General features: G+C 41.3%; 1 protein-coding gene across 1 annotated transcript in view; it reads left to right on the forward strand.

Annotated features, from left to right (window-relative positions):
* Positions 1 to 707: 707 nt before the first annotated feature.
* Positions 708 to 27,083, forward strand: part of Samd3 (sterile alpha motif domain containing 3) — a 43,782-nt gene continuing 17,406 nt past the window's right edge. The window contains 6 exon segments of the mRNA XM_021659487.2: positions 708 to 1,072; positions 1,681 to 1,870; positions 5,086 to 5,178; positions 16,346 to 16,531; positions 17,070 to 17,154; positions 22,299 to 22,466. Of these exon segments, the coding sequence (XP_021515162.1) occupies positions 994 to 1,072; positions 1,681 to 1,870; positions 5,086 to 5,178; positions 16,346 to 16,531; positions 17,070 to 17,154; positions 22,299 to 22,466 (801 nt within the window). The 5' untranslated portion in view covers positions 708 to 993.

Consider the following 27,083-nt stretch of genomic DNA (forward strand, 5'->3'; position numbering starts at 1 on the left):
AGAGCCTATGAAATAAAAGTCAATGTTGAAAATAATATTGAGAGCTTAAATTGTTTTAAAATTGCTTTTGCTTTTGTTTTTTGTTCTTATCAATTCCTTAGAATTCTCTTTGGTAGAATCATCAAGACAGGAAAAAGGCTTCCTCAAGGGAAATGGAAAGTTATGCAAGCTAGCAGAGTACATCGGTGGTCTGCGAAGTTCGTGAGCAGTTAAGAATGTACCTTCCAAAGTCTGCATTGGCTTCTTTCACATAGACAACACCAATATCTTTAATCATTTCCTAACTTTGAATCTGCCCAACTGAATATGTATGAGCATATATGTATACACACACATATTGCTTTACCAGCATATAGCATGAAATTGGACGGCACGCTGGAATATGTCACAGTAACGTGGGAAGGATGGGAGAAAGATACGTGAGGTCAGTGTCCCCTGAGAAAGTTGGCTCAGACTTTGCCTGCTAACCCAGAGCTGTGAGGATGGTGGGAAGGCCCCTCTCCTAGCCTGGAGCAGCAAGGGGTTAAGCCATCCTGGCTCACTCATATCTCTCAGTCAGATTGTTATCTGATCCTTCCTCCCTTTCGCCCCTGCCCACCCCTCTGTAAATGTCAACCACTTCCTGATGATTTCACACCTTTCTGTTCTTTGTGAACAAACCTGGGTGTTAATGGTACAGGATTGGGTGCCATTGTATGCTTGGGCTGTCTGTTAGTTAAGCTGAGTGATGCCTGTGGAAATCAAGTAGGAGAAGGTGAATGAGCAATAGGCTAAAATTCACCTTTAAAGCAACTATCTGTTTTATTAGCAACTTTTAGGTTTGTACTGTAAAAACATTAATTTTTTAAAGCTAAGCATTGAAAGAAGTGTAGCAGAGTAGAAAGCTGACTGCTTTTAAAAACCAACAATCAAAGACCAACAATCAGGAAGGAAGAAAGGAAGGAAGGCTATCCCCACTTTTCAGTCTACAGGTGTATTGACAAGGATCCGACAATGGAAACGTGGTCAGTTGATCAGGTCTGCAAGTGGTTGATGGAGAAAAACTTAGGTGAGCTAGTCCCCAGGTTTCAAGGTGAGTTGCTTGTACTTTTAGTGGATTTTATTTGAGCCCGAGGCTGTGCAGGTGTCCTCTTTTGCAAACGCTGCTTTGTTGCTGGTGCCTGCCTGCTGTGGAAGAGATGTTCCGATGGAGAACTCCATCGCTTTCCCACAAAGTGGGGGCAGCTTTCAGCTTAGCTAGCATCCTCTGAAGAGAATGCTATTTCCAGACAACTGCAAACTCTTGGGAGTTACGTTTGATACAGACTTCGTGTGTTTGTTTTGTCTTACATAACCACATGTGTTTTACACAGTGTGGGATGTACTGGTTTTAAACATCAAGGAGAAGATATTGTAAAAATAGCTTCCCCAAAAGACCTTCTGTTTCTTTTGGCTGTTAAAATTGGCCTGGGGAAGGGGATTGTGTGCAAACAAAAATGTTTTTATTGGGATTTGGTGTTCTGGTAATTTTTTAGCAGCAGGCATTAATTTGGAACTATGCAGTATCAGAACCTCGACAGCTAATGCTATAACGGCCATCAGAAGCTTAGATGATGCCTTTAACACTAGGACTGGTTTTGTCTTCCTCCCATGCCCATGTTTTCCTGGAAAGTGCTATGAAAGCTATTATCTTTCTCCCAGAGGAAGAAGTCAGTGGTGCGGCTCTCCTGGCACTTAATGACCGCATGGTAGAACAACTGGTAAAGAAAATCGGACATCAGGCTGTTCTGATGGACTTCATTAAAAAATACAGGCAGAGCAATCAAGGGCTGAACCCCGCTGGAGGCTCCAGAGAGATGTCCCTGCTGACCCTGGCACAAGCAGCCCCCGAGTGAGTACGCGGGTGAACGGGCTTGGTTTTCACTCTCTGTTTTCACATGGCCGTTGCCTTGTGGTAAAGAATCAAGGCTATTTCAGAACAGTGGCCAATTTCCAGCTAGATGGTGTGCACAGGATTTCTACTATTTGCCTAACTCTCAGGAAGAGCTGTGTCAGGTCTTGCTGTTTTCCTTTCCACTGTGGTTGTTCAGGCGGTCCCGCAGGCTGGAAGTTCCTACAGGACCTGGTGTGGGGCCAACAGTAGAAGTGCAAGGACCTGTGGCTTTTCCTTTGCCTTCTAACAAGCTACTTGATCATTTGTATGTGTGTTTTCTTCGGTCTTTCTATGGTAACTAATTTATAATCTCTCCTCAAAGCCTTCACAGTAGAATTTGCACCCACCTTTGAGTTTCATAGTTCTTTAAAAATTAACCGTAAGACAAAGAGCACAGTGACAGAAACCATGTAGAAAATTCACGGTGTCAGACAGAAGCTCAAAGGTTGGAGGGTGGCTTTGTTTGTTGGTTTGTTTTTATCTCTGACTTTGCAGTCCAAAGGGATGATAACAAGATATTTCAATTAAAATCTTCAGTTTTACACATATATGCCTCAATAAGGAAGTCTGATTTAATGTTTCTGTACTTGAGGCTTGGCAAGACATTTAAGGTTAAATATTTGCTATTGACCAATTACCGTTCACTAAAAAAAAAAAAAAAGCAATATTTGATGTTATTGTTTTATTTTTGTCCTTAGAATTAGGCCTGCCTGTAATTATAAATATTTCTCTTTTTCCTGATAAACAAAATGTTAAGAGACTTGGCTTAGTTAATTTGATTTCTAAAGTATTTGGATTATTTGGGACAGGTAGCCATGATGGGCTAGTCTTAAATTGGGCTAGTGTTGAGCACTGCTAAATTGTAATTCCATTACTTGAGTGGTTGAGGCAGAAGGAATGCTGTGAGTTTGAGGCTGATTTTGGCTATAGAACTCCATCTTGTACTTAAAAATAATAATTAATTATAAAAATAACAATAATTATAAATGAGGCCAGACTGAAATTCCTCCAAGTGATTTCTTTGAAGGATTTCTACCATAGATGGTTGTGGCATGGTCTTGAGTCTGTGATTTTTTGTGAAGTTCCCACTGTAATCTTCTAATCCTCTCTGGCAAAGGGGAGGGGTGAGCTTCAAAGAGCGAGAGGGAAAGGTCATTTCCTGGCCTTTCGGGTGGCTAGAACTTTTGAGCAGGAAGTCCCTCCCCCTGTTGACTGGAATCTTAATCTTGCCTTGGGCACAGCTCAGAAGAAAACTGGCAGCCTGCAATCCATTTATCTGCTCTGTCACACACTGGAACTCATTGGGCTGCCAAGAGCTCAGAGGCAGGGGTGGGGGTGGGGCCTCATTCCTGCTTTTACCACTGACTGCGATTGATTTTGTTCCATGTTGGAAGTCATATTTCTTTATCTGCGCACCAAGAAAGTAATTGCACTCTTAACTGATTGAATTCACACTACGAAACACCAAAATCTTGGAGCAAATTTGCCCTTCTTCTATCAGAGCAACAAGTACTCTGTTAATTATGAAACTGTTGGTGGTGGTGGTGGTTTGTGTGTGTGTGTGTATATATATATATATATATATTTTTTTTTTTTTTTTGAAAAAGGGTTTCTCTGTGTAGCCCTAGCTGTCCTGGAACTCATTCTGTACATTCTGTAGACCAGGCTGATCTCTAACTCAGAAATATGCCTGCCTCTGTCTCCCTGAGTGCAGGGATTAAAGGTGTGTGCTATACGAAGCTTTCTTAACCAGGTTACGATGGCTAGTTTCAAACATAGCCATGACTGGGCATATGGAAGGCCAGAGGTTTATGAATGTTGAACTTGTTGCTCTGTTCAGCAAGATCCCAACTTACTTTAAGGGTTTGTGTAGTCTTGTATTTAGGAGAAAATATTCTTGTGTGAAATCATAACTTGTTTGTTGGTTATATTTGAATTTTCTCACTGGAAGAATATATGTTAGTTGAGGATGATAATACATACCATTGTACGTATTATGAGGATGAATACATACCATTGAATCAAACCTTTATAGAAACTGCTGTATAGACACTTGAAATTTGATGTATTAATACAGTTATGCAACTAAACATGTGATTTCAGGTTCCTATTATATTTGCTACTCATCTAACATTGGCCAGTTACTTGGCTTTTTACTATTCTTACTTTAAGCCTTTTCAACTGTAAGATGAAATATAGAATAAATTATTCTGTTTGGCCCATTCTTAAGACTTTATAAATAGAGTTATGTATGAGAGAGTAACTCAAACAAAAGTCCATTCACGGTTATCTGGTATATTGTTTTGCAAAAAAACAAACAAAGAAACAAACAAACAAAAATATCTGAACAGGATACATCCAATTCAGAACTACACAAATAATAGGAATACATGGTTTGTAGTTGTTTTTGATTGTTTTCAGTGGGTCTGGTAGAAAAAAAAATCCTGAGTGGAAAATTGGAGAGAATAGATACAGATTCTGACAGGATTATTGTGCAGGCTGTGGCCACGAGCAAGCTGCATCCATTCTGGGCTTTTGGGTTTCCTCACTTAAAAGTGATAGAATACAGATGAAAAGATTTTATGGTGATAAAAACCTTCCCTTGCAGATAGTAGGGAGGAGAGATCTGACACAGTAAAGCACTTGTTTTTACTGCAAGAATATTAACTGGATAAGGCAGACTTGACTTCATAAAGGAAAGTTTCATCTCAACACTGTTTAAAAATATGCCAGATTGGGAACTGAGGAGATGGCTCAGTTGTTAAGGGCTTGCTATGTAAGCATGAAGACACATGTTCCCTACCCAGTACCCACATGAAAGGGCAGGTGGGCTGGTATACAACTGCAAGTCCAGCGCTCTGGAGACAGAGAAAGCCAGATACCTGGAGCCCGCTGTCCAGCCAGCCTAGAGTTATCAGCAAGCCCCAATCCATGATAATCTTAATAACACACACACACACACACACACACACACACACACACACACACACTCACTGCCAGACTGATGAAGTCAGCAAGGTGAGCTGACACGTTCTTAGCCATGAGTCTCATGTAAACTTGGATAAGGATGAAGATGAGCTGAGCGAGCCTTCCTTCTTAACATCATGAGATCAGTGGTTATTGCTTTATTTAACATCTCCTGACCATTGCATGGCTCTTCCATTTTGCTACAGGCATGAACAAAACTACAGCCCAACCAGCTCTGGGGACCATCCAGCTGAAAACCTTGATAATAGACTCATTGACCAAAGAGTATTGAAGCAGAGGTGAGATGCCAGCTTTATAATACTTTAAAGTTAAATTAGGTTTGTCTTTATTTTTTTTTAATGAGATTTCATGTGTTTAAATATATTGCAATTTAATACATTTTCGTTGTCCTAGAAGGTAAGCTTTTTATCAAGTAATGGAGAAACTTGGTATAATATCTAGGTTGAATTGACAAAGGAGTTCTGATGCGTCATACATTTTTTTCAAGTGTGTTTTCTTAGGTGTGAAAAAGTATATTCATTTACCGTAATCTATACACGTAATTGTAAATCTTGAATTGAGCACAATCTTTTTTGTTTTGTTTTGGTTTTATTTTTGCCTTCCATTTTGTAGGATGCTTCACGTTGACTATTCCAGAGGGAGGCACTGTTCTCCTGAGCAGTTCCTCAAATTTCCTACCCTGGGTCTGACACTGTGACATTTCAGTGTCTGGGTACCGTTGCACCAAAGTTGGGGAGGAGGCTATGGACCTAGAGAACCACATGTAGAAATCCAGTGCCCAGACAAAACTGAAGAGGGGGTGGTAGAGGAGAAGCACCTTTGCATCTGCCTCTAGCCTTTCACAGTCACCCAGCCCAGGGGTCCATGCATCTGCTACGCATGATTAAGAGTCACTGCAGAAGGAAACATCTCGGGCATGGAAGAAATATTCAAAATCAGGGCTATGATCCTTTGCATGAGTGCAAATGCTTTCTTCTCAGCAATTGGCTCTAGGAGACAACCTAAGACCACTCTGGTCCCATAGATTAGGGTAGAATAAGATCTCTTTACCTCATGCTCTATCCGAGACAGTGACAACACCATCCAGCCACGAAAACTAAAATAACTAAAGGAATCTTCTATCTTTTTCTCTGTCCCTCTGCTATTCTATTCGTTTGATAGTTATATATCAAGGGCTTCCTGTATGTCTTTCATGTTAGGCTCTGCGGTCCCCTCACCTTCATGCTTGCCTAAAATCTGCCCATGATTTCAAACAGCGGTTCTCAACTTTCCTAATGCTTCAACCCTTTGACACATTTCCTCATGCTGTGGTGACCCTCAACCATAAAATTACTTTCGTTGCTACTTCATAACTTAATTTTGCTACTGTTATGAATCACAAGATAAATATCTGGGTTTTCTGATGGTCTTAAGTGACCCCTATGAAAAGGTCATTTGACCCTCCAAAGGGATCATGACCCACAGATTGAGAACCATTGCTTTAAGACTATTTAGCATCTTCTGGAGCATCTAGGTTCAGTCTTTGTATAAACAGTACATTTGTAAATTCTTGTTCTACTTACAGAAGTGGACAACAGCCTCCGTTTATTAAAGTCTACATTCTCTCCTTGGACTATAAACACCACTGAGTTCATTTTTAAATTCTATTTTATTTGGGTTTCCTTAAAGCCTCTTCCTTTTAAACCCCCAACCCTAGGTAGGAGAGTGAAGGTTAGTGGGGAGAGAGGAAGCAGACCCCATTACTTCTCCTGGATGCTTAGGATGGATGGGTTTTTAAGGGCCATACCAATCCCTGTCAACGGTGAAGCAGTGTTCTCCAACCAACTGCCACATCATCGCTGGTCTCTCCAAACTGCCACATGCCACCTCTCTCTGGGGGCTCTCCTACTTATATCTCTCAGAGTACGAGACAATGCCTAGACCCCTCTCAGTGCTGCAAATACCATGCCCCTCAGGAGACAATTATGAGCTGTGACAAACTAAAGCCCAAGCTGAAATCCCACACTTGGGATTAAAACAAAAACATATTTACATAACACAACTGAGTTTTAAAAGAAACCAAAACTTTCGTTACACACCACAGAGACAAATGACCACATCCTTTTATTTCATAAACAGAATTTTATTTTATCTCGGGGTCTGGCCCCTTAAAATCCAATCAGACTTTCAAAACTGAGGTGATGAATGTGAACCAAAGAGAGAGAGTATACTTTTGGGAGACAGAATATATGTTTGAATAGCAACAATTTGTTTTTAGAGCTTTTGAAGCAATCAATACCAAATATACTGATCTTTAAAAAACAACTTAGCGGCTCACTTCCCAATCAATGATAACAGGCAATAAATTCAAAGATGTTTGCTCACTAGACATTCATGAAGCCAGCTGCTTTCAAGAGCTGGGAATGGGAGATGGAGCAAGTGCTGGTTTTGGGGTCCCAAATTATTCCTGTAACTATCTGGATGAAAACACCACATGACATTGGTGAGGATTTAGCAGGGACCTAAGTACTAAGCACCTAGTACCTGTCACTAGATCACACGGCAGCACTTCGGTTCTTGGGGCTGTTTGCCCCTGTGTTCCCTGAAAGGAGTTTACGTTTTTTATGGAGACCGCTTGCAGATAAAAGGGGAAAAGCAGCTCTCTCGAGTCTTCAAACTTACCTGACTTTGACTCTGGAAATGTCTTTGGCTGTAGTTAAAGTAAGATGTGTGTCCCAGGAAATGGAACACCGTGGCACTCTGGGACAACAGACTTCCCGTGGGTGATAGGTGGCTGATTCTGTGCTTGTTAGAAGGTTTGGCCAGCCCCTGATCCCGAATCTGAGATGCTGTGCTTGTTACTGGTGGCCTAAATACCTTTCCGAATGTAAGGACCTTTCGGTGACATCTTTATCATGTGCTGGTAATGTGTTGGGAATGCTTTCTTCTGTTGTGCAATTCTTTCTTTCCTGTTTTCAATCTACCCACTTAAAAACTGTTTCCCTTTTAGTGCCCAGTAAGGCAGAGGATTGGATTAAACCAGTGTCTCCTACGGATCACTTTAAAGATGCTTCACTTGAACTTTAAAGTACATATATATGCACATGCTGTGCTTCCGCCTTGGGCATAATTGCAAGTTAGTCATGGTTTCACGCATATTAAAGAATTATGTTAATGACTTTTCCTGTGGTCTGGCTACTGCTGTGAGGTGGAGTAGAGTGAGTCTCTGCCAAGCCAATATCAATGGACCCTCGACATTTCTGATACATCCGTTGCAATCATTTTCACGTGTGTATTTCTGAGATGGCTACACAGCTATGTGCGCATTCTACCCTAGAATATAATATAGGGAAGAGTCAGTAAAGCGCACCGGCCTGGTGAGAGTTGTTTAGTACAGGTTCTGACCAGATGTGCTGTGAGTGTTCTAGGCAATGCTGGTGAATACAAGCAGTGCCTCACACATGCTGAGCCAGCACTACCAAAGCCCTACTACCGTCTCAGCCTTGTCATTAGCATCCTCCGTTTCTATATGCTTCTGTTCTCTGCTGTCAGCCAAGAGCCATGGGAGGCGAGCACCAGAGACCAGTCAGGCCTTTGTGGTTTCAACCAATGTTCTCTATTTACAGGAACAAGCATTTTATGCACTTTCTATGGCCCCTTCTTAGTTGAGTCCAATCTATGTGACCAGGTTAGGAAATCAAAGAGGCTTGCAGGAGAACCTTGTGATCGTGGGAAGTCTTGAGACCCTCTGCCATACCTGGTGGTTCATACACGGCTCTACAAGGCAGATGAGCTGTGTGTGTGTGTGTGTGTGTGTGTGTGTGTGTGTGTGTGCACGCACACGCGCCTGCCTCTGCCCTCGAGAGTGCAGCGATTAAAAACGTGCACCACCACACCTGGTGGTGTTCATACATTTTTCACTCTCATTTTTATCATCTGGCAATCACAGGGTCTAAGGAGATCCAAAAGATTCTGGTCTCAACTCCCACAGGTAGTCCCAGGTGGAAGACAAAGGCCTACACCAGGATGCTTGGACAACCGGTTCCCTCCTGGGACTCAAGCTCTTGGACAGAATAAGGAATATTCCTGTGCCGAAGGGCTAGGCCACCAGGCGAGAGCTGTGGTAGAAAACAGGACAAGCAGTCTCGTGGGCAGTATATGCAATGAGAGGAGACACTCTCTCAGATCTGGTGAAGAGACCTTGTTGCCACAGAGAACACCTAAGGGGTACATTGTCATATTTAGCTCCTGAATCTCAGGTTAGTGGAAACACAGGTTCTCTCAGTGGATCCACAGGCTCTTCTACCCACAGGTCAGTGTGTGAGACATATTACAGACTTGCCCTATTCCTTGAGGAGGAACCTTGAGGAGAGACCAAGAGAAATCCTGTAGATAAAAAATAAATTTACCTGGTAAACCTGTAATTCTTTGTGTAATGCCTGCTGTTTTCATAAACTAGGAAATACTTATCTAGAGACTCCTGACCTACGTGAGGACTAAACCATCATTGAGTCCTCCACTATGCCAGTGTTTCCTGAGTGCTTGTTGCATGGCATTGGAAACACTGAAGATTCAGCAGGGAGCAGTGTCTGCCTCACTGATCTCATACCCTGCTGGGCTATGCAGTGAGTTCCCAGCAAACCCGAGCTCCAGCTCCACCTCAAAATAGACAAATTGACAAATAAACAAATGATAGGTAATTCTGAGTCAACTATGAGTAACTACAGCCAGGAGCACAAATCCAGGTCACTGAGTGACGTGCCTGCTGTTGAAGATGTTACGGAAACTATAGTAACAGAACAAAGGATACACCAGCTAGATGGGCTACAGCAGAGCAAGACAATATCATCTGTAGGATTTAGGCATCATAACAGTCTTGGCTTTAGGGCTGGTGGGAGCCAGTGTTCTGCTAAGCTTAACGATGTATTCCAAAGGTTTCACTTAACAATCAAAGAAGTCAGGGCAGACAGAGACGTTTGTAGCAAATGACTATGAAGGAGACTGATCTAAAAGATGTTGGTTTCTGGTCTGCAATATTTCTACTTGCCCTGCAAACCATGAAGTTCTAGTCAGTCAACCAGCCCTTGGGGTTTTCCACAAGTGTCAGGCCTCTTCAGAGGAGTCCAGCTCAAGGGCTGAGAGAATGAAATGGAATGGAATTTCAAATCAGAGTGGACTGTTGAACCAGTCATTTAGTTCAAATGAAGAGCATGAACTTTGTCTCCCCTTTCATCTCAATGTAGCAGCAGGGCTATCTCGGGTGGTGGTGCTCTGACACTTCTTGTCATTGACATCCTGGTGGCTTACTAGCCAATGGTTCCCTTGCCGGGTACAGATTGTTCTAATAGAAATCTGCTTTTTCAAAGATGTAAATTTTGTGTATTCAGCCACAAGTTTATTAAAATGAAAGACTTTATATCTGAAATGGCAGGGTTTTGCTTTCGAGGTTTTGTTTGTTTGTTTGTTTGTTGGTTGGTTGGTTGGTTGGTTGATTTTAGTTTTGTTTTGTTTGGTTTGGTTTGGTTTGTTTTGTTTTGGTTTGGTTTTTTGCTTTTTTGGAGACAGGGCCCATGTGGCCTCAAACATGCTGTGCAGTGAAAAGATGCCCTTAATCCTTCTGCTGTTCTCTCCCAAGTGCTGGGTCTACAGGCTTGCGTTATCATGCCCAGCTTTCAGAGCACTTCATGTTTAATGTCACTGCCCTTCATACATTCCTAAATCTTTCCAGAGCCATGTTATCACAACTCATCCCACACAAATGACAGAGCGGTACTGCAGCTCCTAGCCACAGAAACCTGGATCTGGCCCTGGCAGCTCACCTGCACAGAGCAAAAATAACATAAAATATAAAAATGAATTTACTTACATTCTTACATTTGAGCCAATAATGAGGAGAGAGCTACTCTCTGTCTCTCACTTTCCAAAAGCAACATTTATAGAAAGAATTGGACAACAGCCAAAAGCATGTGCAAGTGTGTGCGTGCACATATACACAAACACACACACACACACACACACACACACACACACACACACACACACACATTTAGCTGTGAGTCCCTGTGAGATAAACTGAGAGGTCATAAAACTCACAATTCTTACTTTGCAGGCTCTTATTACAACCTCTCAGAACCCAGGGGTCTTGGCTTCAGCGGTGGGGGCTCCCTCGGCATGCAGTATGACTTTCCTTGTTGATCTAGGATGGAAAAGGATCATTTTTAAAGTCCTAATTTGCAAGAGGTTTTGTTATACAATGCAGAAATTAAAACAGTACCCCAATTATAACAGTGGATCTCTCCTGGCAGACACTTGAAGTTGTATGATCAAAGCCAAGACTAATGTGGAAGTATAAACTATCATGAGAAGTAGATAATGCAAGAGGTACAATGTGGGAAAATTTTCATGACACTTAAGATGAGGAGTAAAAAAATCAAAGATGTCAAGGCTCAACTTGCTAAGAGGAAGACTATGATAAAAGTAACATGGAACATTGTGTTATCACAAGTCGAGAAGCTTGCACAGCACGAATGTATATTCTGTTTTACAGTCTCAAATGTAAGGTCACAGTGATGGGCAGTTCATCCTCTGCTAAGAACCTAGTTCCTGCCCTACAAATGGCCCGTGTGTTACCTACTTTTATGTTAACATGACACAAGCTGTAGTCGTGTGAGAAGAAGGAACCTCAGCTGAGAAAATGCTTCCAGAAGATCAGGCTGTTACCAGACAAGATTAGAGACCATTTTTCAAAATTAGTGATTTATGTTGGAGGGCCCAGCCCATTTTAGGTAGTGTCACCCCTGGGCTGGCGGGCCTCAGTTCTATATGAAAGTATGTTGAGCAAGCCATGAGGAGCAAGTCAGTAAGCAGCACCCCTCCATGGCTTCTGCATCAGGTTCCTGTCAGGCTTGAGTGCCTGCCCTGGCTTCCTTCATTGGACCCTGATTCTGTATATGTGAGGCAAATAAATCTCTTTCCTCCCAGGTTGGTTATAACATTTTATCAGAAAAATAGTAACCTTAACTATGAAAGCCATCTTCTTTCTGTGTCCTCACATGACCCTGAGAAAGAAGACACATGTCTGATGTCTCTTCATAACAGGATACTAAGTGTTGTTCAACCTTTTTGACCTCATCTAGCTCAAGTTACTTACAAAGAGCTGTCCCCAACACAATCACATCACATAAAGGTTAGGAATTCAATATATGGAACCTGGGGACAAGAGGAACACAAATGAGAATCTATTTGTTTTTGTTAAAGATGATAAATTATTTCAGGTGTGTTGAATGATTGGTAAACAATGTAGAATTGTTAAAAACAAGGAAAAGAGAATATTGGGAGATGGAGAAATGACTTAGCAGTTAACAGCACTTGATGATTTTCCAGAAGACTGAAGTTAGCTTCTCAGTACCTCCATAGACCAGTTTACAACCAGTAATTCCAATAAAGACCTTAGATATCACACACATGTGACATGCTCACACACAAGTAAATAAAAATAAATCTTCAGAAAAGATAGAGGAATTGATAACAGGAGCATTCTCAAAACAACCACTGAAGAGATGAAAAGAATTTAAAGATGGCTACAGAGAGAGCTCAAAAGTTACGGGCACTGACTGCTCTTCCAGAGGACCTGGGCTCAATTCCCAGCACATATGCAGTCAGAGAACCAATGTACATAATTTTTTTTTTAAATATTAAAATAGGGTTTAAAGAAAGGCATGATGAGGCTGCCTGGGGGCACTGTTTGGAGTTTAAGTAGGGAGTTGAATGTGAATCCTTTCCATTCACTCTTCTCGTTCTTTTAACAAAATTACCATCCATCAACTTCCTAAGCAATGGATCTGCAGTACTCAGAAATAGAGTACCTGCCCTCCTATAACAGCTCGGTCTCTTCCACTCCCTCCAGATGCTCAATGATTGCTGTGAAGGTTTGTATATAACAGGCTGATGCGCCTCTGGACCTGTTCTTAACAGAAATAGCAACATCACCCTGCATAAACGCCATGAAACTATAGTCATTCTGTTCTTGGAAAGAGATGAATGATTTTTCATTCTTATTACACTTAGACAAAGTTGGAAAACCAATGAGCCTTTTATGAGAACTTCCAACTCATCACTGAAAAAAAGTTAATGCACAATTTAAAAGTGCGATGTTTCAGTTGGGCAGGTGAGATTACTGGTAAGAATTGGGGATGATGGATAGGTTAATTTGCTTGACTCAATAATTGTACATTGTATAAGTACTCCATAGGAATATCACAGTATCACTTTGATCTCATAAACATATTCAATCATCATTTGCCAGTATCCAGATTTGAAACTGTAGTAATGATACTGTCATTTCTCAAATTGCTGGCTTTATGGTAAATTTTATTATGAATATATATGTTTTATCACTGTATGAACTGAGCAGTTAGTAAACACCAAGGCTCACAGACTGGGGTCACATTAACATACTTTAAATGACTTGGGCGTTTATTTTGTACCCAAGAGAGAAAACAGAGCTTCCATTTGTGCTGGTAAGCTTGTCAGAGAGCCATGACTTAGAAGTCAGAAGAGAAATATTAGTCCCCTTTTAACTTAGGAGTCCTTTCTCTATCCCTGTACTTAGTGTAGGGTAACCTGCTGGTGCTATGCTAAACTCTGGCTAGCTGCACGCACCGAGACTAATTTTAGCATCCAGTACAGATCTTTTCAATACAATGCAAATATAATTTTATAGATGGGAAATAGCTGTGGCTGCAGTTATCTGCTTCTGATTTCAAATGTATTTGTTAACTCTTGGGAGTTAACTCTTCTTGCATAATACTCATTTTAATTTGTATTCATTTGCATTGCTTAGATTATATTCACTTCAAAAATGTGTTACGTTGTTTGTAAAGAAAAGAGAAATTCAATGTCTTTGATTTGCCTAATCTGTCAAGTTGGAGCATGATGGACTGTTATCTTTAGTGGATCCTGTATGGGTCATGCTGCATTCTGAATATTTGATAGAATAATCTCATACCTTGTAGTCATTTGTCATTTCCCTACCCTAATGTGGAGGACAAAGGACAAAAAACATACAGAAAAAAAAAAGGTACTATAAATAGAGCTAAGTTCTATTCTATAGCATTGGAATATTGAAGCTATCTGTTGATGGAGCAAAGTGAGTAAATGCAATCTGAGAAGGCTATAGAGAGTCTGTGGCTGGCTTTGCTACTAAAAAATTCACTGGAGAAACAGAGATGGGTGCTGAACTATACTGAGGCACAATTTAACACTGGCCTCCTTGCCTCACCTTTCTAAGACTCTGGGACAGCATAAAGACGAGTCTTCAAAACATGCCTTCACATTTCCCACCCCTCAGACTCTGTACGTAAGAGACGATGAATCCGGCCGTGGGAGAATCAAGATTGTGGGAAGGGATAGAGGTGGCATAAAGGCAGCTGGAACGGGACACTCCCCGTACATGTTGGCAGTGCAGGTGAGCGAAATGAGAGAGGAACATACTGAAAGATAATTTGACCTCAGGAAGAAATTTATGTCCGCGTGTTGCCTATTGCTATGTTGAATCCACTCTGAAATTATTGGTGTGCTTATTGTAACCAGAACATTTTTCACCTTGGCTACAGAGAAGGCCAAAGGGCGTGGATATGCAAGGTAGCTTACCATAAAGAGAGATAAAAATGCTTCCTGAGTCCCCACCTTCCAAGATAGCACATGCATTCCAATAAAGGATGGCTTACAATGCCTGGCTTTTTAAAAGGACTCTGAATTCTGTTTGAACTAAATTCAACCATGCTCGGAGAATTATCCTGCTTAAACTAGTTTAAGAAATGTCTCTGTTGCCTTGTACTTGGCTTGCCACTGTCCTCCTACTTCTATCTTATTTAATCCCCATAGTGAACTAGGTTGACAACTGCCTACTGCCTTTGATAGAAGGTAGTTTCTAAATGTTATTTTGAAGCCTTCTTTGCATATGTGGAAGGATAAGCCTCTAATTTAAGGTTTTAGTGTGGTTCTGAAGCTCAATTTTATAAACAAGTTTATGGATTCTTAACTTATATGGCATAAAATCCAGCAATTTCAGGGGTTCAGCCTGTAAATTTTAGCAAATTTATGTTTAGCAGATTTTGCCCAGACATGGTCACAATCCATTTGGTTGCCTGCAGCCTTTAGCAGCAGATGGCTGATTTTGTGATATTATAGTTTCCTGTCACCTTGCATAGTATCTTTTGGAGTAAGAACACCGAGTCTTATTTTGGTGTAGAGGCCACTTTCCCTCGATGAAATAGCCAAGGACAAACAGTCAGGTGTTGAGGAATTTTAATTCAGAACATGGCTGTTCTGGCAAGAGATCACATCTAAATACCTTCTAGGTCTGTGTGATCTGGCTGCAATACAAATGTGCCTTTAATCCAGGAGGCAGAGGCAAGCAGATCTCAGAGTTCAAGGCCAGCCTGATATAGAACAAGTTTCAGGTAAAGAAAAGCTTAGATTGAGGCTTGGTGGTACACACTATTAATCCCAAATAATTAAGGTAAAATTAGTTTGTAGAAGAAAGCACCCATGTTTGAAAGTGGTGCCTAACTGAGTGGCAGAAAAAGTGACAAAACAAAGAAGATTTGACATAATAGGATATGCCCAACTCTCGTGAGAAGAGAAAGGAAAGGGAAGCTACTTAGGTGGCAATGAAAGAGAGAGGAAGGAGTTTTACTGAGACAGTAATAGAGAGATGGGTTTGCCAAGAGAGAACTCAGGTGAAGACTGAATAAGCCAGAGGATGAGGAGCCACAGGTTAGAAAAGATTGTTGGCATTAGTTTGAGGCCAAACAGAACAATTCAGAGGAAAAGAAAAGCCCGATTGAATCAGTCAGCTGGGAGAGGAGTTTGACCCAGAACAGCTAGGTTGAACCAGCCAGCCCAGACAGAGCTCAGAAAGAGCAAGAAAAGGTCTGCTTATTAAGCAGTAAGTCTCAGAGGCTGAAAACTTTCTAGGCCTAGGTTAGATTGTATGGAGGCTAGAAGCTTCCAGGACTAGACCTAAGAGAGCAGAAGGAGACAGTAAGCCTTTGAGAACAATTGCAGCAGGCAAATAAAAGTTACCCAGGTGCATCTTGTGTTTTGCTACAAATAACAGCAGCATAGATGAGACTTTTCTTAACTAGATACCAAGACTAATTTATTGTGGCGCTGCTTGCTGGGCACAATTGCAGTTTATCACTTCTGTCTGTTAAATATTTCGTTCGATTTTGAGATATGCATTACAACTAGGCTCTTCAAGATATATGAAGTAATATTCTCCAGCTTCGAGCTTATTTTAAAACCTGTGCGGTTATGACACTTCTAGCACCGCAAGTGTTTATTTTGTATATTTAGTTGTCAAGGAAGTGGTTTATAGCCTAGGTTTTCAGAGCACAGAGAACTAATGTATTACATATAGATTTGAAACAGAATTTCACTCTTTGTGTTTTTATTCCACAGAAGAAATGTAAAACACGTTCTAGCAAGGCATAAAGCATTACAATGGACCAAGTCCTACGTCTTACCAGAGTTTCCCTATGACGTCAAGTGCATGCTGGCGGAGCAGAAGTGCCCTGATCACAGCATGAGGATAAGGATCATCGAGTTTCTCCAGGCAGATATGACCAAGTACCTGGAAGGTTCTCTGTGAGTAAGGACGAGGGCGTGCTGAGTGGAGAAGGGATCTCTGCTCGGGGAAGAGGAGAATTTGTTTGGAACCAAGTCTCCTTGGCTTATGGATGACATAGTGATTAAAAGGTCAATCTGCACAGATTTAGAAGAGGGACTGGGGTCATTGTCTCAGTTGGCTAAAGATTTGCTGTGCAGCTCCCCAAACCCATTTAAAAGTCCAGGCATGAGAGCACATGCTTGTCATGATAGCTCTGGGGCGGCGGGGGACTAGACTGTGGGCGCCTGGAACTCTCTGGCTAGCCCGACTCGTCTAACTTGGCCCAGGTGCCAGGGAGAGAACCTGTCTCAACAAACAAGGTGGACTGTGCAGAGGAGCAAAGTGAACGTCAGGCCTTCACCCCCCAACACACACAAAGACGTACGGGGAGACAGACGGGGACAGACGGACACCACAGCAAGAGGATGTTTAGAAGAAGCCTGTGCACCTGCTTCAGGTTCACCTGAATTGGGGCTGCTGGAACCGAACTGTGTCTTAATCTCCTTTGGTCAACAGGTACCCCACCACCCAGCAGTACAATGACGTGATCAGTGCTCTGCTGCAGGCCCACCCTTTCCTGGATGAGGACGGCTGTGGCTTTGTAAGTGACTGCGCAGCCCTGTCTTCCAGTTCTTCTCAGTCCATTTAAAATAAGAGCTCTGCATTCTCCACTCTGGCTCTGGCATTTTTTTCATTTTCTTATTTTTTTTCTTTTATCTTTAAGATTATTATATAATTATATTATTTATTCCTTTCCTCTCTCCGAATCTTTTCATACGCTCCTTGCACTTTCAAAATCATGACCTTTTAAAATTGTTTTCACATGCATTTTCATGTGCATATATAAATGTCTGTCTGCCTGTTTGCTTGTCTGTCTCTGTCTCTTTCTCTTGGCTTCCACGTCTTTCTTTTCTTTGCCTTATCTTTCTCTTCTCTCTTGCCTCTCTGCCATGCCTTTTCTGTTTCTGTCCCGTGCGTCTCTGTCTTCAGCTCTGAGTTGCCATCATCTTTCTGCTCTTCCCCTAAAGCCATCCAGGAGCTACTGTGAGTGTCCAGAAGGAAGACATGGCTACATCAGAGCAGTAGATGATGAAGTGTTTCTTGCTCTCTGATCTAATCAAAGGGGGAGTTTTCTGGCTTTGAGGTCTTGTCCCCCTGCCTTATCCATCCTCTCACATCTCTGTCTGGATTAGCTAGACTGTAAGGAGGCTCTAAGAAACAGTTTTATGGTGTAAGTCCTTCAGGAGCCCCAGAGATTCTGAGTTAAATGATGTGAGGACAGATCCTGCCACCAAGGATTTCAAAAGATTCCAGAGGCTCTAACGGAGAGCAAGGGCTCAGAACTGATGCTCACTCATGCTTAGGAACCGGGCATACGAACAGACATGTTAGCATTGGGCAGGCTGGAGCAGGAGGACTGGGAACTTGAAGCTAGCCTGGGCTATATGAGATGTTGTTTCAAACAACCCTAGAGAGACATCTTCATGTCTTCATTGTAACAAAGGAAATGTCCATAACATTGTTGAGCTGTACACTTAAACAACACTTTAATATTGTAACAAGGAGTTAAGTGTTCATGACAGGAAAAGTAGGGTTTAAGAAACAATCATGAGAAACTATAACCATATATACCTAAGATACACTGTTACTCCTGTATCTGTTTCTATATAAACCCACTTTGGAAAACATGGTTAATAAAATAGATATGTTTCTTTATCTCACCATCTCAACTACATACAGGGAAGGAATGTTTTCCTCTTTCCCTCCCAACCTTCATCCTTCTCTCCTTTTTTTTTCCTCCTTTTCTTTTTCCTTTCTCTCTATATTTTCCCATTTTCAGATAAAGGCTATATGTGTGTGTGTATATGTGTGTGTATACATGCATACATGTACATATTTATATTCTCTTTTAGTCTCCAAACTCAGAAAAGTTATGGTATCCATGTCTGGAAATAACAGATAGTCTAGATTAGAATTCAGGCATTCTTGCTCACAAAGGATGATGCCCCTTTAAAAAGAAAATTGTGTGCTATAAAATAATCCCATTTTTCTCTTACTAAAAACAAAATAGTGAAACCAAGCAAAAACAAAAATCTGTGGTTTTGACATCTCCAGTCATGAAAACATAGATAACACTGACGGTTTGTGCTTATTCTGCATTCAAGATACAGTATAATGTAGGCCATCTGATCTGGACATGGTGCATAGAATTTCAGACACTTCTCTGTCTCTGTAAATCCCACGTCCTCAGTTTCAATCCGCCTCTGACACTGTGTTATGTGGTTAGGACCAGGGTGGTGCATTTGTAGTGTATGTGAACTGATTGCTTTCTTGTCATTGTTCCCCAAGCAATACAGGTCTTACCTGACATTTACCTTAGGTAATATATATATCAGGTGTCATAGAGATACTTGAAAATAAAGGGGAGTCGTGAATCTTACACAAGCAAGCAAATAAATGGCTATAATATATTTTAAAATTCTATTCTGTTTCTCTGTCTTTGTATGTCTCTGACTCTACCTCTCTGTGTCTCTCTGTGTCTCTGTCTCTTTCTCTTTCCATGTGTAGGTCCCAGGAATCAAATTCAGGTCATCCAGCCTTAGTTGCTAGCACCGTTACTTACTAAGCCATCTCTCCGGGCCTCCAATTACATTTTGACCTTTACTTCTATGGCTATTGAAATGAGATACGTACAAAGTCATGAATAATGCCTGCTGGGCTTCTGTGGGCATTTAGTCTACCCATGTTTCCAGATACAATGTAAAGATAATAGACATGGAAAATGGTTTAGCAGGTTGTGGCCTCGTTGCATGGATGGATATTTATACAAACTCTCACCGCATCTGTATATGAAGTTGGAGTGTTCATGCTACATTGCATAATGTATAAAATGCCCAGGAACACTGCAAAGGCTGTATGTGGAGTGTGGGTGTGTGTGGTGTGTGAATGCATATGTGCATGCATGTGTGGATGTGTGCATATGTGTGCGTGTGTACTTTTGCATGTGCACATATGAGTATGTGTAAAATGGAGAGATGAAGAAGAAAAAATGGAAGAGAGAGAGGACTTCATTGCCTTTAGGGCTGATTTTTATTTTAAACAGTCTTGAAATTTTTCAAATCTACACAGTGATTGACGGGAGGCATTCAAGATCAGGATTTCTTGTCATGCGATTACATTTGGTGCTAGAGAATTACATGCTCTCCACAGTGGAGATTATCGTGAGCATCATGGGACAGTGGAGAGGACCATTGGCATCCACGAGGTGTGCATGGCTCCCTTTCTGCTCCAGTCCTAGCCCATGTGCTCACGCATCATGACATCCTCCTGGAGAGGAGAGAGGCAGCATTAGGGGGCTGGTGGGAAGCTGCCACTCCAGGTTCCTTAGCTACTAAGATTCTGTAGGATTTATCTTCTTCCTGTGTGTTGTTTGTGTTCCATGGCTGTGTAGAAACAAGTTACTGGTGACATTACTGGACTTTATTTATTTGTCTATTTTGCTGTTATTGTTGCTTGTTTTTGCCATACTGGGAATTGAACTCAGAGCCTCTTAAAGTTTAGGTAGGCACGCTACCATGGATCCATACTTCACAGTCCTCTTAGCACAGGCCTTCAAAGGGTGACAGCCTCCCCTATAGCAAAAACATTATTTTTGTTCGTGAAAGGTAATAATGGTTGCATAGTGACCCATACAATGAATTATGCATTTCATTTGATTCTTCTGTTTCTGAAATTTTTTTTTTTTTTTCCAATTCACTCTCTTTGTCCTTTTTTGTTTTCTCTGGTATTTACTTTTTGGTCAAGTTGTTTCCCCCCTCCCCAGGCATAATGTAACATGATGCACATACTTCTTTTGTGATATCTCTTAATGACTCTAATTGGGTTTGCAACACGAGGTATGTACCTGCCTGGGGCTTCAGACTGTGTCACATGTCGCAAGAAGCGCGTAATTTCACAATGATTAGGAAAGCCGTGTCTGTGTAGGACATCTCACATCTTCAGCAGCAGACTATGGGGAATAGGCTATGATTATTCTGCAGCACAAGTATTTGCCACTGAGTCCACCTACGTCACAATGTTCTGTGAGCAACTGATGGTGCGGTGCGGCACCTGCTACTCACAGAGCGAACACTCCTTTGGACCGTCATGTTTAACGTGTCCCTTTCTCTCTGAGAAATGTGTGAGGCAAGGCCAAAGAAGTTGTCCATTTAATGACATTCTTGCAGTCGACGGCTGTGCTAGCTTGCGCTGGGTGTGGCAGAGCTAGCGTTCCTGCTGAACTGTGGGAAACAGGAAAAAAAAATCTATTTGAGCTAGCTCATGTACCAGGACTGAGAAAAACCACAAGCTATCTATTTGTGTGCTTTTATGAGACAGCAATGACAGAACATCTAAGCCTGGGGGAGGTGACAGAGCATCCCTGAGTCATGCATGCTCAGGGGCTTAATCAAAGCACAAACCGGCCCCAGACTGAGCCTGCAGAAAGCCTTGCTAGGACTGTCTAGTTGCCATGAAGCTTTAGGACTAGCACTTTGTAAGTACCTTCTGCTCACAGTTATCCACAGATTCATGTTCACTCTTTTCTCCTCCTCTCCCTCCCTCCTTTCCCCATCTCTGCTTTTTAGTGAAAAGATTCTCTGTGGAACTGGCTCTGTAGACGAGGCTGGCACCAAACTCAGAGATCCACCTTCCTCTGCCTCTCAAGAGCTGAGATTAAAGGCATGAGCCATTACCACCCAGCATTATTAAAAACACAGTTTATGAATGTTCTTTCCCTCTTTCCTTCTCTCATTTAGCTCAGTCAGTAAAGCGCATGCCATACAAGCATGAAAACTCAAGTTTAATAGCCAGCATCCATGTAAATAGCATGGTGGCACATGCATGGTTATGGTCCCAGTGCTGTGAAAGAAGGGAAGCTAACTGGCTAGCCAGCCCAGCTTAGTTATTAGGCCCCAGGCCAGTGAGAGAGCAAGATGGGACTCTCCTGAATAACACCTCGTAATTAATGTAATAATAATAATAATTGATGACACCCAAGGTTGACCTCTGGCTTCCATATGCATTTGCACACGTGACGCACACCTTCACACACGCCTGCACACACACATGCTTAGGGACAAACAGACACACAGACAGATACAGACACACAGACACATAGACACACAGACACACACTGCATTTGGCAGGAAAGACCGTGCTGTTCCCTTTGGTAGCTGAAGACCCTAGGCTAAAGGTGTTGCTTATTAAAGGTCACTTTGTTCAGTAACTTCACATACTCAGTTTACTATTGGAATCTGAATCTTCCCAGCTTAGGCTACAGAGCTTTCTGAAGGTCAGAGAATGCTGGGAATTGAGCCTCAAAACCAGGAATGCTAATAAATAAATGCCAAGTCTTTGTGTAATGTTTTCTTGGTAGTTCCATTTGCTCACAAGCAGATGAAGTGCATTTGTTTGGTTGGGTTTTATTTTATTTTATTTTATTTTATTTTATTTTATTTTATTTTATTTTATTTTTTGTTGTTGTGTTGTTTCCTTAGCTCTAATTGAGGGAATATAATTTGAAAAGCAACATTAAAGAGGTATTTATCATTAGGATAAATCTAAAGATAGATAGATCCACTGCTTCTATTACAACAAGATGAAAATAATTTCAACCCTAAGAGTGACATACAGAGATTCTATTGTTCTATAGGATTATGCAAAGTTTTCTAAGAACTGACTGGCCTGCTTTGTTATTTTGCACAGTTTTTATGGAAACGAGCCCTCAAAGATCGCTTTAAATATGTTCGAAGACCCATAGAAGACGATGAACAAGTAATGAGAAATAAGTGTAAATTCGGACACCGAAGAGGCCAGACAAGGAAGTCTCTTGCTGACATAAGATCAAACGAAATTAAAATTGTGCAGATAAAAGTAAGCCTGAATTCTAAACACTCTAACAACTATGGCTGATTGATGATGTGACAATTAATTGTAGCATGAAGACAAAGCGAGACACCTTTTAAAAGCTAACAATAAAATCAATGGTTTGCATGGCTAACATAATGTTTCTTAAAGAGGTGTCAGTAATCATTTGGATACCAAGATGTTAGTAAACACTTCATGACCATTTTCTTCATAGCCTTCAAAGAGACTTGAAAGATCTTTAAGTTCCAATTTCTTGAATTATTCTCTTCTTCTCATTTTATATTGTACTTAGTATTCTCTTTTCCTCTTAGTTTTTGGAATGTGTCAGGAGACCAAACTTGCTTCACATTCCTTATATAGCTAAAGATGACACTGAATTTCTGATCCTCCTGCCTTCATTTCCCAAGTGCTAGGGTTACAAGCCTACACCATCAAACCCACTTGCATCTCATGTTGTGATGTTCATATTACTACCGAAAGCTGGAATCCTCATTTAGTTTATTCCCTCATTTTAAGTCCTAGAGACTGAACCCAGGGTTTTGGTAATGCTAGGCAAATGTTCTTCCACTGAATTGTGCTCCTAGGCCTTGAAACATTTTACTGCTCACAGGGTGGAAGTTGGGCGGTCTCCAGTACCAAAGTTCCCTGTTCATAGCATAGGCACAGTGCACCGCACTGGCTTTTCTCACCCGCTGGTCCAGAAGGCTTCCAACCCTATGCTGCTAGTAGCTTCAAGCTGTCCACCAGGCAGAGCCTAGAAACTCCTTCTCCACTAAGGGTAGGCCATGTGAATTTTTAACGAGTTTTCTTTCACTACTTCAGAGCCCCAGGTGTCCTCAGAAAAACATGTCCCTGTTTAAATTACTAATTGCTAGCTACAGTAATAGACTGACCTTCTTAGGAACACTGTCCAAATTGTCAAACACAGAAGCCCTCCCAGTTACATTTTTCACTTTAATCTACAGGAATACTGCAAATCCCAGTTTTTTACACTTTTGTGTTTTAGAATGTATATTTTAGAATTTTTCACCTGGTATATTTATTTATTATTACCAGAGTAAAGTATTTGATCACATCAGTTCTAACAGTATTTTTCTACGAGCTCCAGTTCATGGACTTATGTTAAATGTGTTTTGTAAACCATTCGTTCGAGCATCATATACCACGCAAGGTTTCAGATGGAGGTGTTTTGCTTAAATATTTTATTGTAACTGCAAATGAGACTTTCATGGGCTAAGTCAGTTAGGATAGTATTAATTATACATCTCCTGTGAAGAAATGATGAGACCATTGAATGGTATCTTGAATTTAGTGAAGCAACTTTTTGGAAAATTTCTTGCATAATTCCAGATATAAACTAAAACCACACTGGCCATAGAAGCACCTCCTTGTAATCTCAGCTCTTACAAGGCTCAGGCAAAAGGGCAGGAAGCTCAAGCTTAGTCTGAGTTATAGAACAAGAAATTGAATTGTGTAAAAAAACAAAAGAGAGAGAGAGAGAGAGAAAATAATTGAAAGCACGATAAGATAGTTATGTTTTGTTTTTTTTTTAAATGTTTCACATATTCTTAAAATGTCACTCTAGGGAAAAAAACCGAAACAATATTACCTTATTGGTGTGCATGACACCAATTCAAACATTTGATCCCAGACAAGAAACTGGTGACAGACGAAGTGATGATATCATCAAAGTCTAACTTGGCGAACCAATGAGTTTTGCTGGTCTTACTCACAGGAATATAGGTGAGGGGTGACTCACAGGAGAAGAAATGACTCAGAGACAGCTGCATCACCAAATCCCACGTCCACAGCATGGGCGACAGCTCACCAAAGCTGAAGACAGAGCTTATTACACGACTGGCAAGCAGCTCAGTGGGGTTAGAGGGTGTCCTCTCCAGGTGGCTCAGCTGGCCTCTGCTTCTTCCAGGTATCCAGGCTTACCTGAGAGTGTTTCCGGGCTCTCTCTACTGCACGTACAACCTTGAGGAGGGAGGAGCCTAGTGAATCTGACCCGTTTCGAGGCTTGAAGAGCTATTTTGAGCTGCTTACTTCCTGTCTTAATGAGCTTCCCTGCAATATAGACTATTTCACCTCTCCTTAGGACATCCTGTTGTTCGCTTCCCTGTAAGCATTCTCTCTTAAAATATTCTATTGTTTTCTCTCCCCTTTAACACTGTATGTGTTAAGTTTTTCTCCAATAGGGAAGGTTTTTAACCTCAAAGACACTCTTAAATAAGAACTGTGCATAAATTAATTTTCTCCTCCCCCAAACAATTTTTTTGATACACTGCAAGTGACGTTCCTTCATAAATGAATTAAAAATAAATAAATTCAATTCCATTTTTCTACTTTGCCTGTGGTTCATGTCACCCTGAAACACTTTGAAAGTGATGACTGATAAGGTTGAATAAATAGCAGTTGTTCCCTGAGATAAAACTTAATGTCTCCTGGGATCAGAGGTCACACTGAAAGGCACAAGTCTATGTTGAGGTTTTTTTCAGTTCATATAACACCTTTGAGTCTCTTTGTTCAAAAACCTTAGAGCTGTTTGGAGCTACAATGTGTGGGGGTCTTCTCTTCTGGACCCTCAGAGGTACCTCCACCATGGTCCTCTAAGGCCCACACAGGGGCATCATTTTAAAAAGAACAGAGAGTTGAAATTTTTATGGCTAGGCTTTATTTTGTAATTAAGCAGAGATTTTTTTTTTTTGTACATTCATGCCAGCTAAGCTAAGAGGGAGATTTGTTATTGTTTACATCTGAGAAGACATTATGTTTCCAGGGAAAGAAATCCCATTGGAAATATTTACTTATCTCCCCTTTTCAAATGAAGCTGTAAATTTCTGTTTCCTTAAAGTTTAGAGCCTCTCTGTTTATGAGTTTGTGTTCTATAAAGTCATAGCTTTTAAAGGATAGAATACAGAATCCGTGTATTTCTATATATATTTTCAAGCTCCTGTGATGATAAAAAATGTATGAACGGGAGTGGGGAAGTTGGCAGAACCTCAGTACATTGGGTTTATGTCATAGATTTTAGTTCCTAACACTGATTGCCTAAATAACTTTCAATCGCTACTTTGACCTTCTGATAGCTCTCTTAAGGTTTGAACATCAAAGATGTTTGGGCTTAGATATTGTTGGATAATTCTCATATTTAAAAAGGTCCTTAACGGATACAATATTTTCATACTACAAAAAAAAAAAAACTATTTCATAAGCTGTAGAGATGGAAAATGTTGGTGCAGGCAAGAAATAAGAGGCCACCCATACATTCAAAGGCAGGGATGAGAAATTTGCCCCTTAGAGGAAGGGATTGATTTGATTTGATATATTTTCTGCTGTTATTTTTTTTTTCCTTCTGGTGACAGGGCACAAGAATGGAGGGCATCTCATGCAACCAAGAGTGGGTTTCTTAGTCCAATCAATTGATTTCCATTGATAATCACAAATTACTGGCGTGCTCTGAACAGGGGCTACAGATAGTTTGTTCCTGGTCCTCACCCTCTAGTTTAGCTCAGAACAAACTATACTGTTTGTCTACGGTGCCCAAAGCAAGAGCAGTGCCAATGCCTTCCCTGTGTATCAGTATGCTTGAGTGCCTCTGACTGCCCTGCTGAGAACACGCCGGCTGTATTTCAAGGCTGGCTCACCTTGCCTGGATTCTAAGCCACACCTCCAGACCACTCCCTGAACCAGCTGGGTATTTTTGCCAGTTTTATAAATGCTTTTCCAACCTCCAGACCTCATGTTGCTGCTTGCCTGCTCTTGCAGTCGGTACAGCAGCTATGCCATCACTTCCTAATCATTTGACATTTGATGTCAAGAGAAATAAAGCAAGAGAAAGGCTGGGAACAGGCCAATAATGGTGACCTGCTATGAGCCATTGAATGCATCCAGATAATCCAGAATCAGATAACGTACAGTCCCGTGCGATGGAAACTAGGTTTCTTCTCATTTTTAAATTAATTAATTATTGGTGTATATGATGCATGTGCTCCTGTGCATGCCATGGTGCATGTGTGGAGGTCAGAAGACAACTTTGTGGGTTAGTTCCCTCCCTCCAAACGTCATGAGTGTTGCGGGGAATGGACTCAAGCCACCAGGCTTGTACAATATACACTTCTGCTCAGGGACCCATGTCACCAGCTTGCTCACTCTCTTTTTTCCTTTTCTTTGTTATATTTTACTATATATTTCTTGGTGGATGTGCTGAGTAGTCTTATGTCAACTTGACACAAGCTAAAACCATCAGAGAGGAAGGAGCCTCAGTTGAAATGCATCCATGAGATCCAGGTGTAAGGCATTTTCTCAACTAGTGATCAATGGATAGGGCCCAGCTCATGGTGGGTGGTACATTCCCTGGCTTTTTTTTTTTTTTTTAAGATTCATTTATTACATATACAGTGTTCTGCCTGCATGCCAGCAAAGGGCACCAGATCTCATTATAAATGGTTATGAGCCACCATGCGGTAGTTGGGAATTGAACTCAGGACCTCAGGAAAAGCAACCAGTGCTCTTAACCTCTGAGCCATCTCTCCCGTCCCAGTCCTGGCTTTTATAAGAAAGCAGGCAGAGAGAGCCATGGGGAGCAAGCCAGTAAGAAGCACTCCTCCACAGCTTCTT

This window comes from Meriones unguiculatus, chromosome 20 (genome assembly GCF_030254825.1).
Source record: "Meriones unguiculatus strain TT.TT164.6M chromosome 20, Bangor_MerUng_6.1, whole genome shotgun sequence".
NCBI lineage: Eukaryota > Metazoa > Chordata > Mammalia > Rodentia > Muridae > Meriones > Meriones unguiculatus.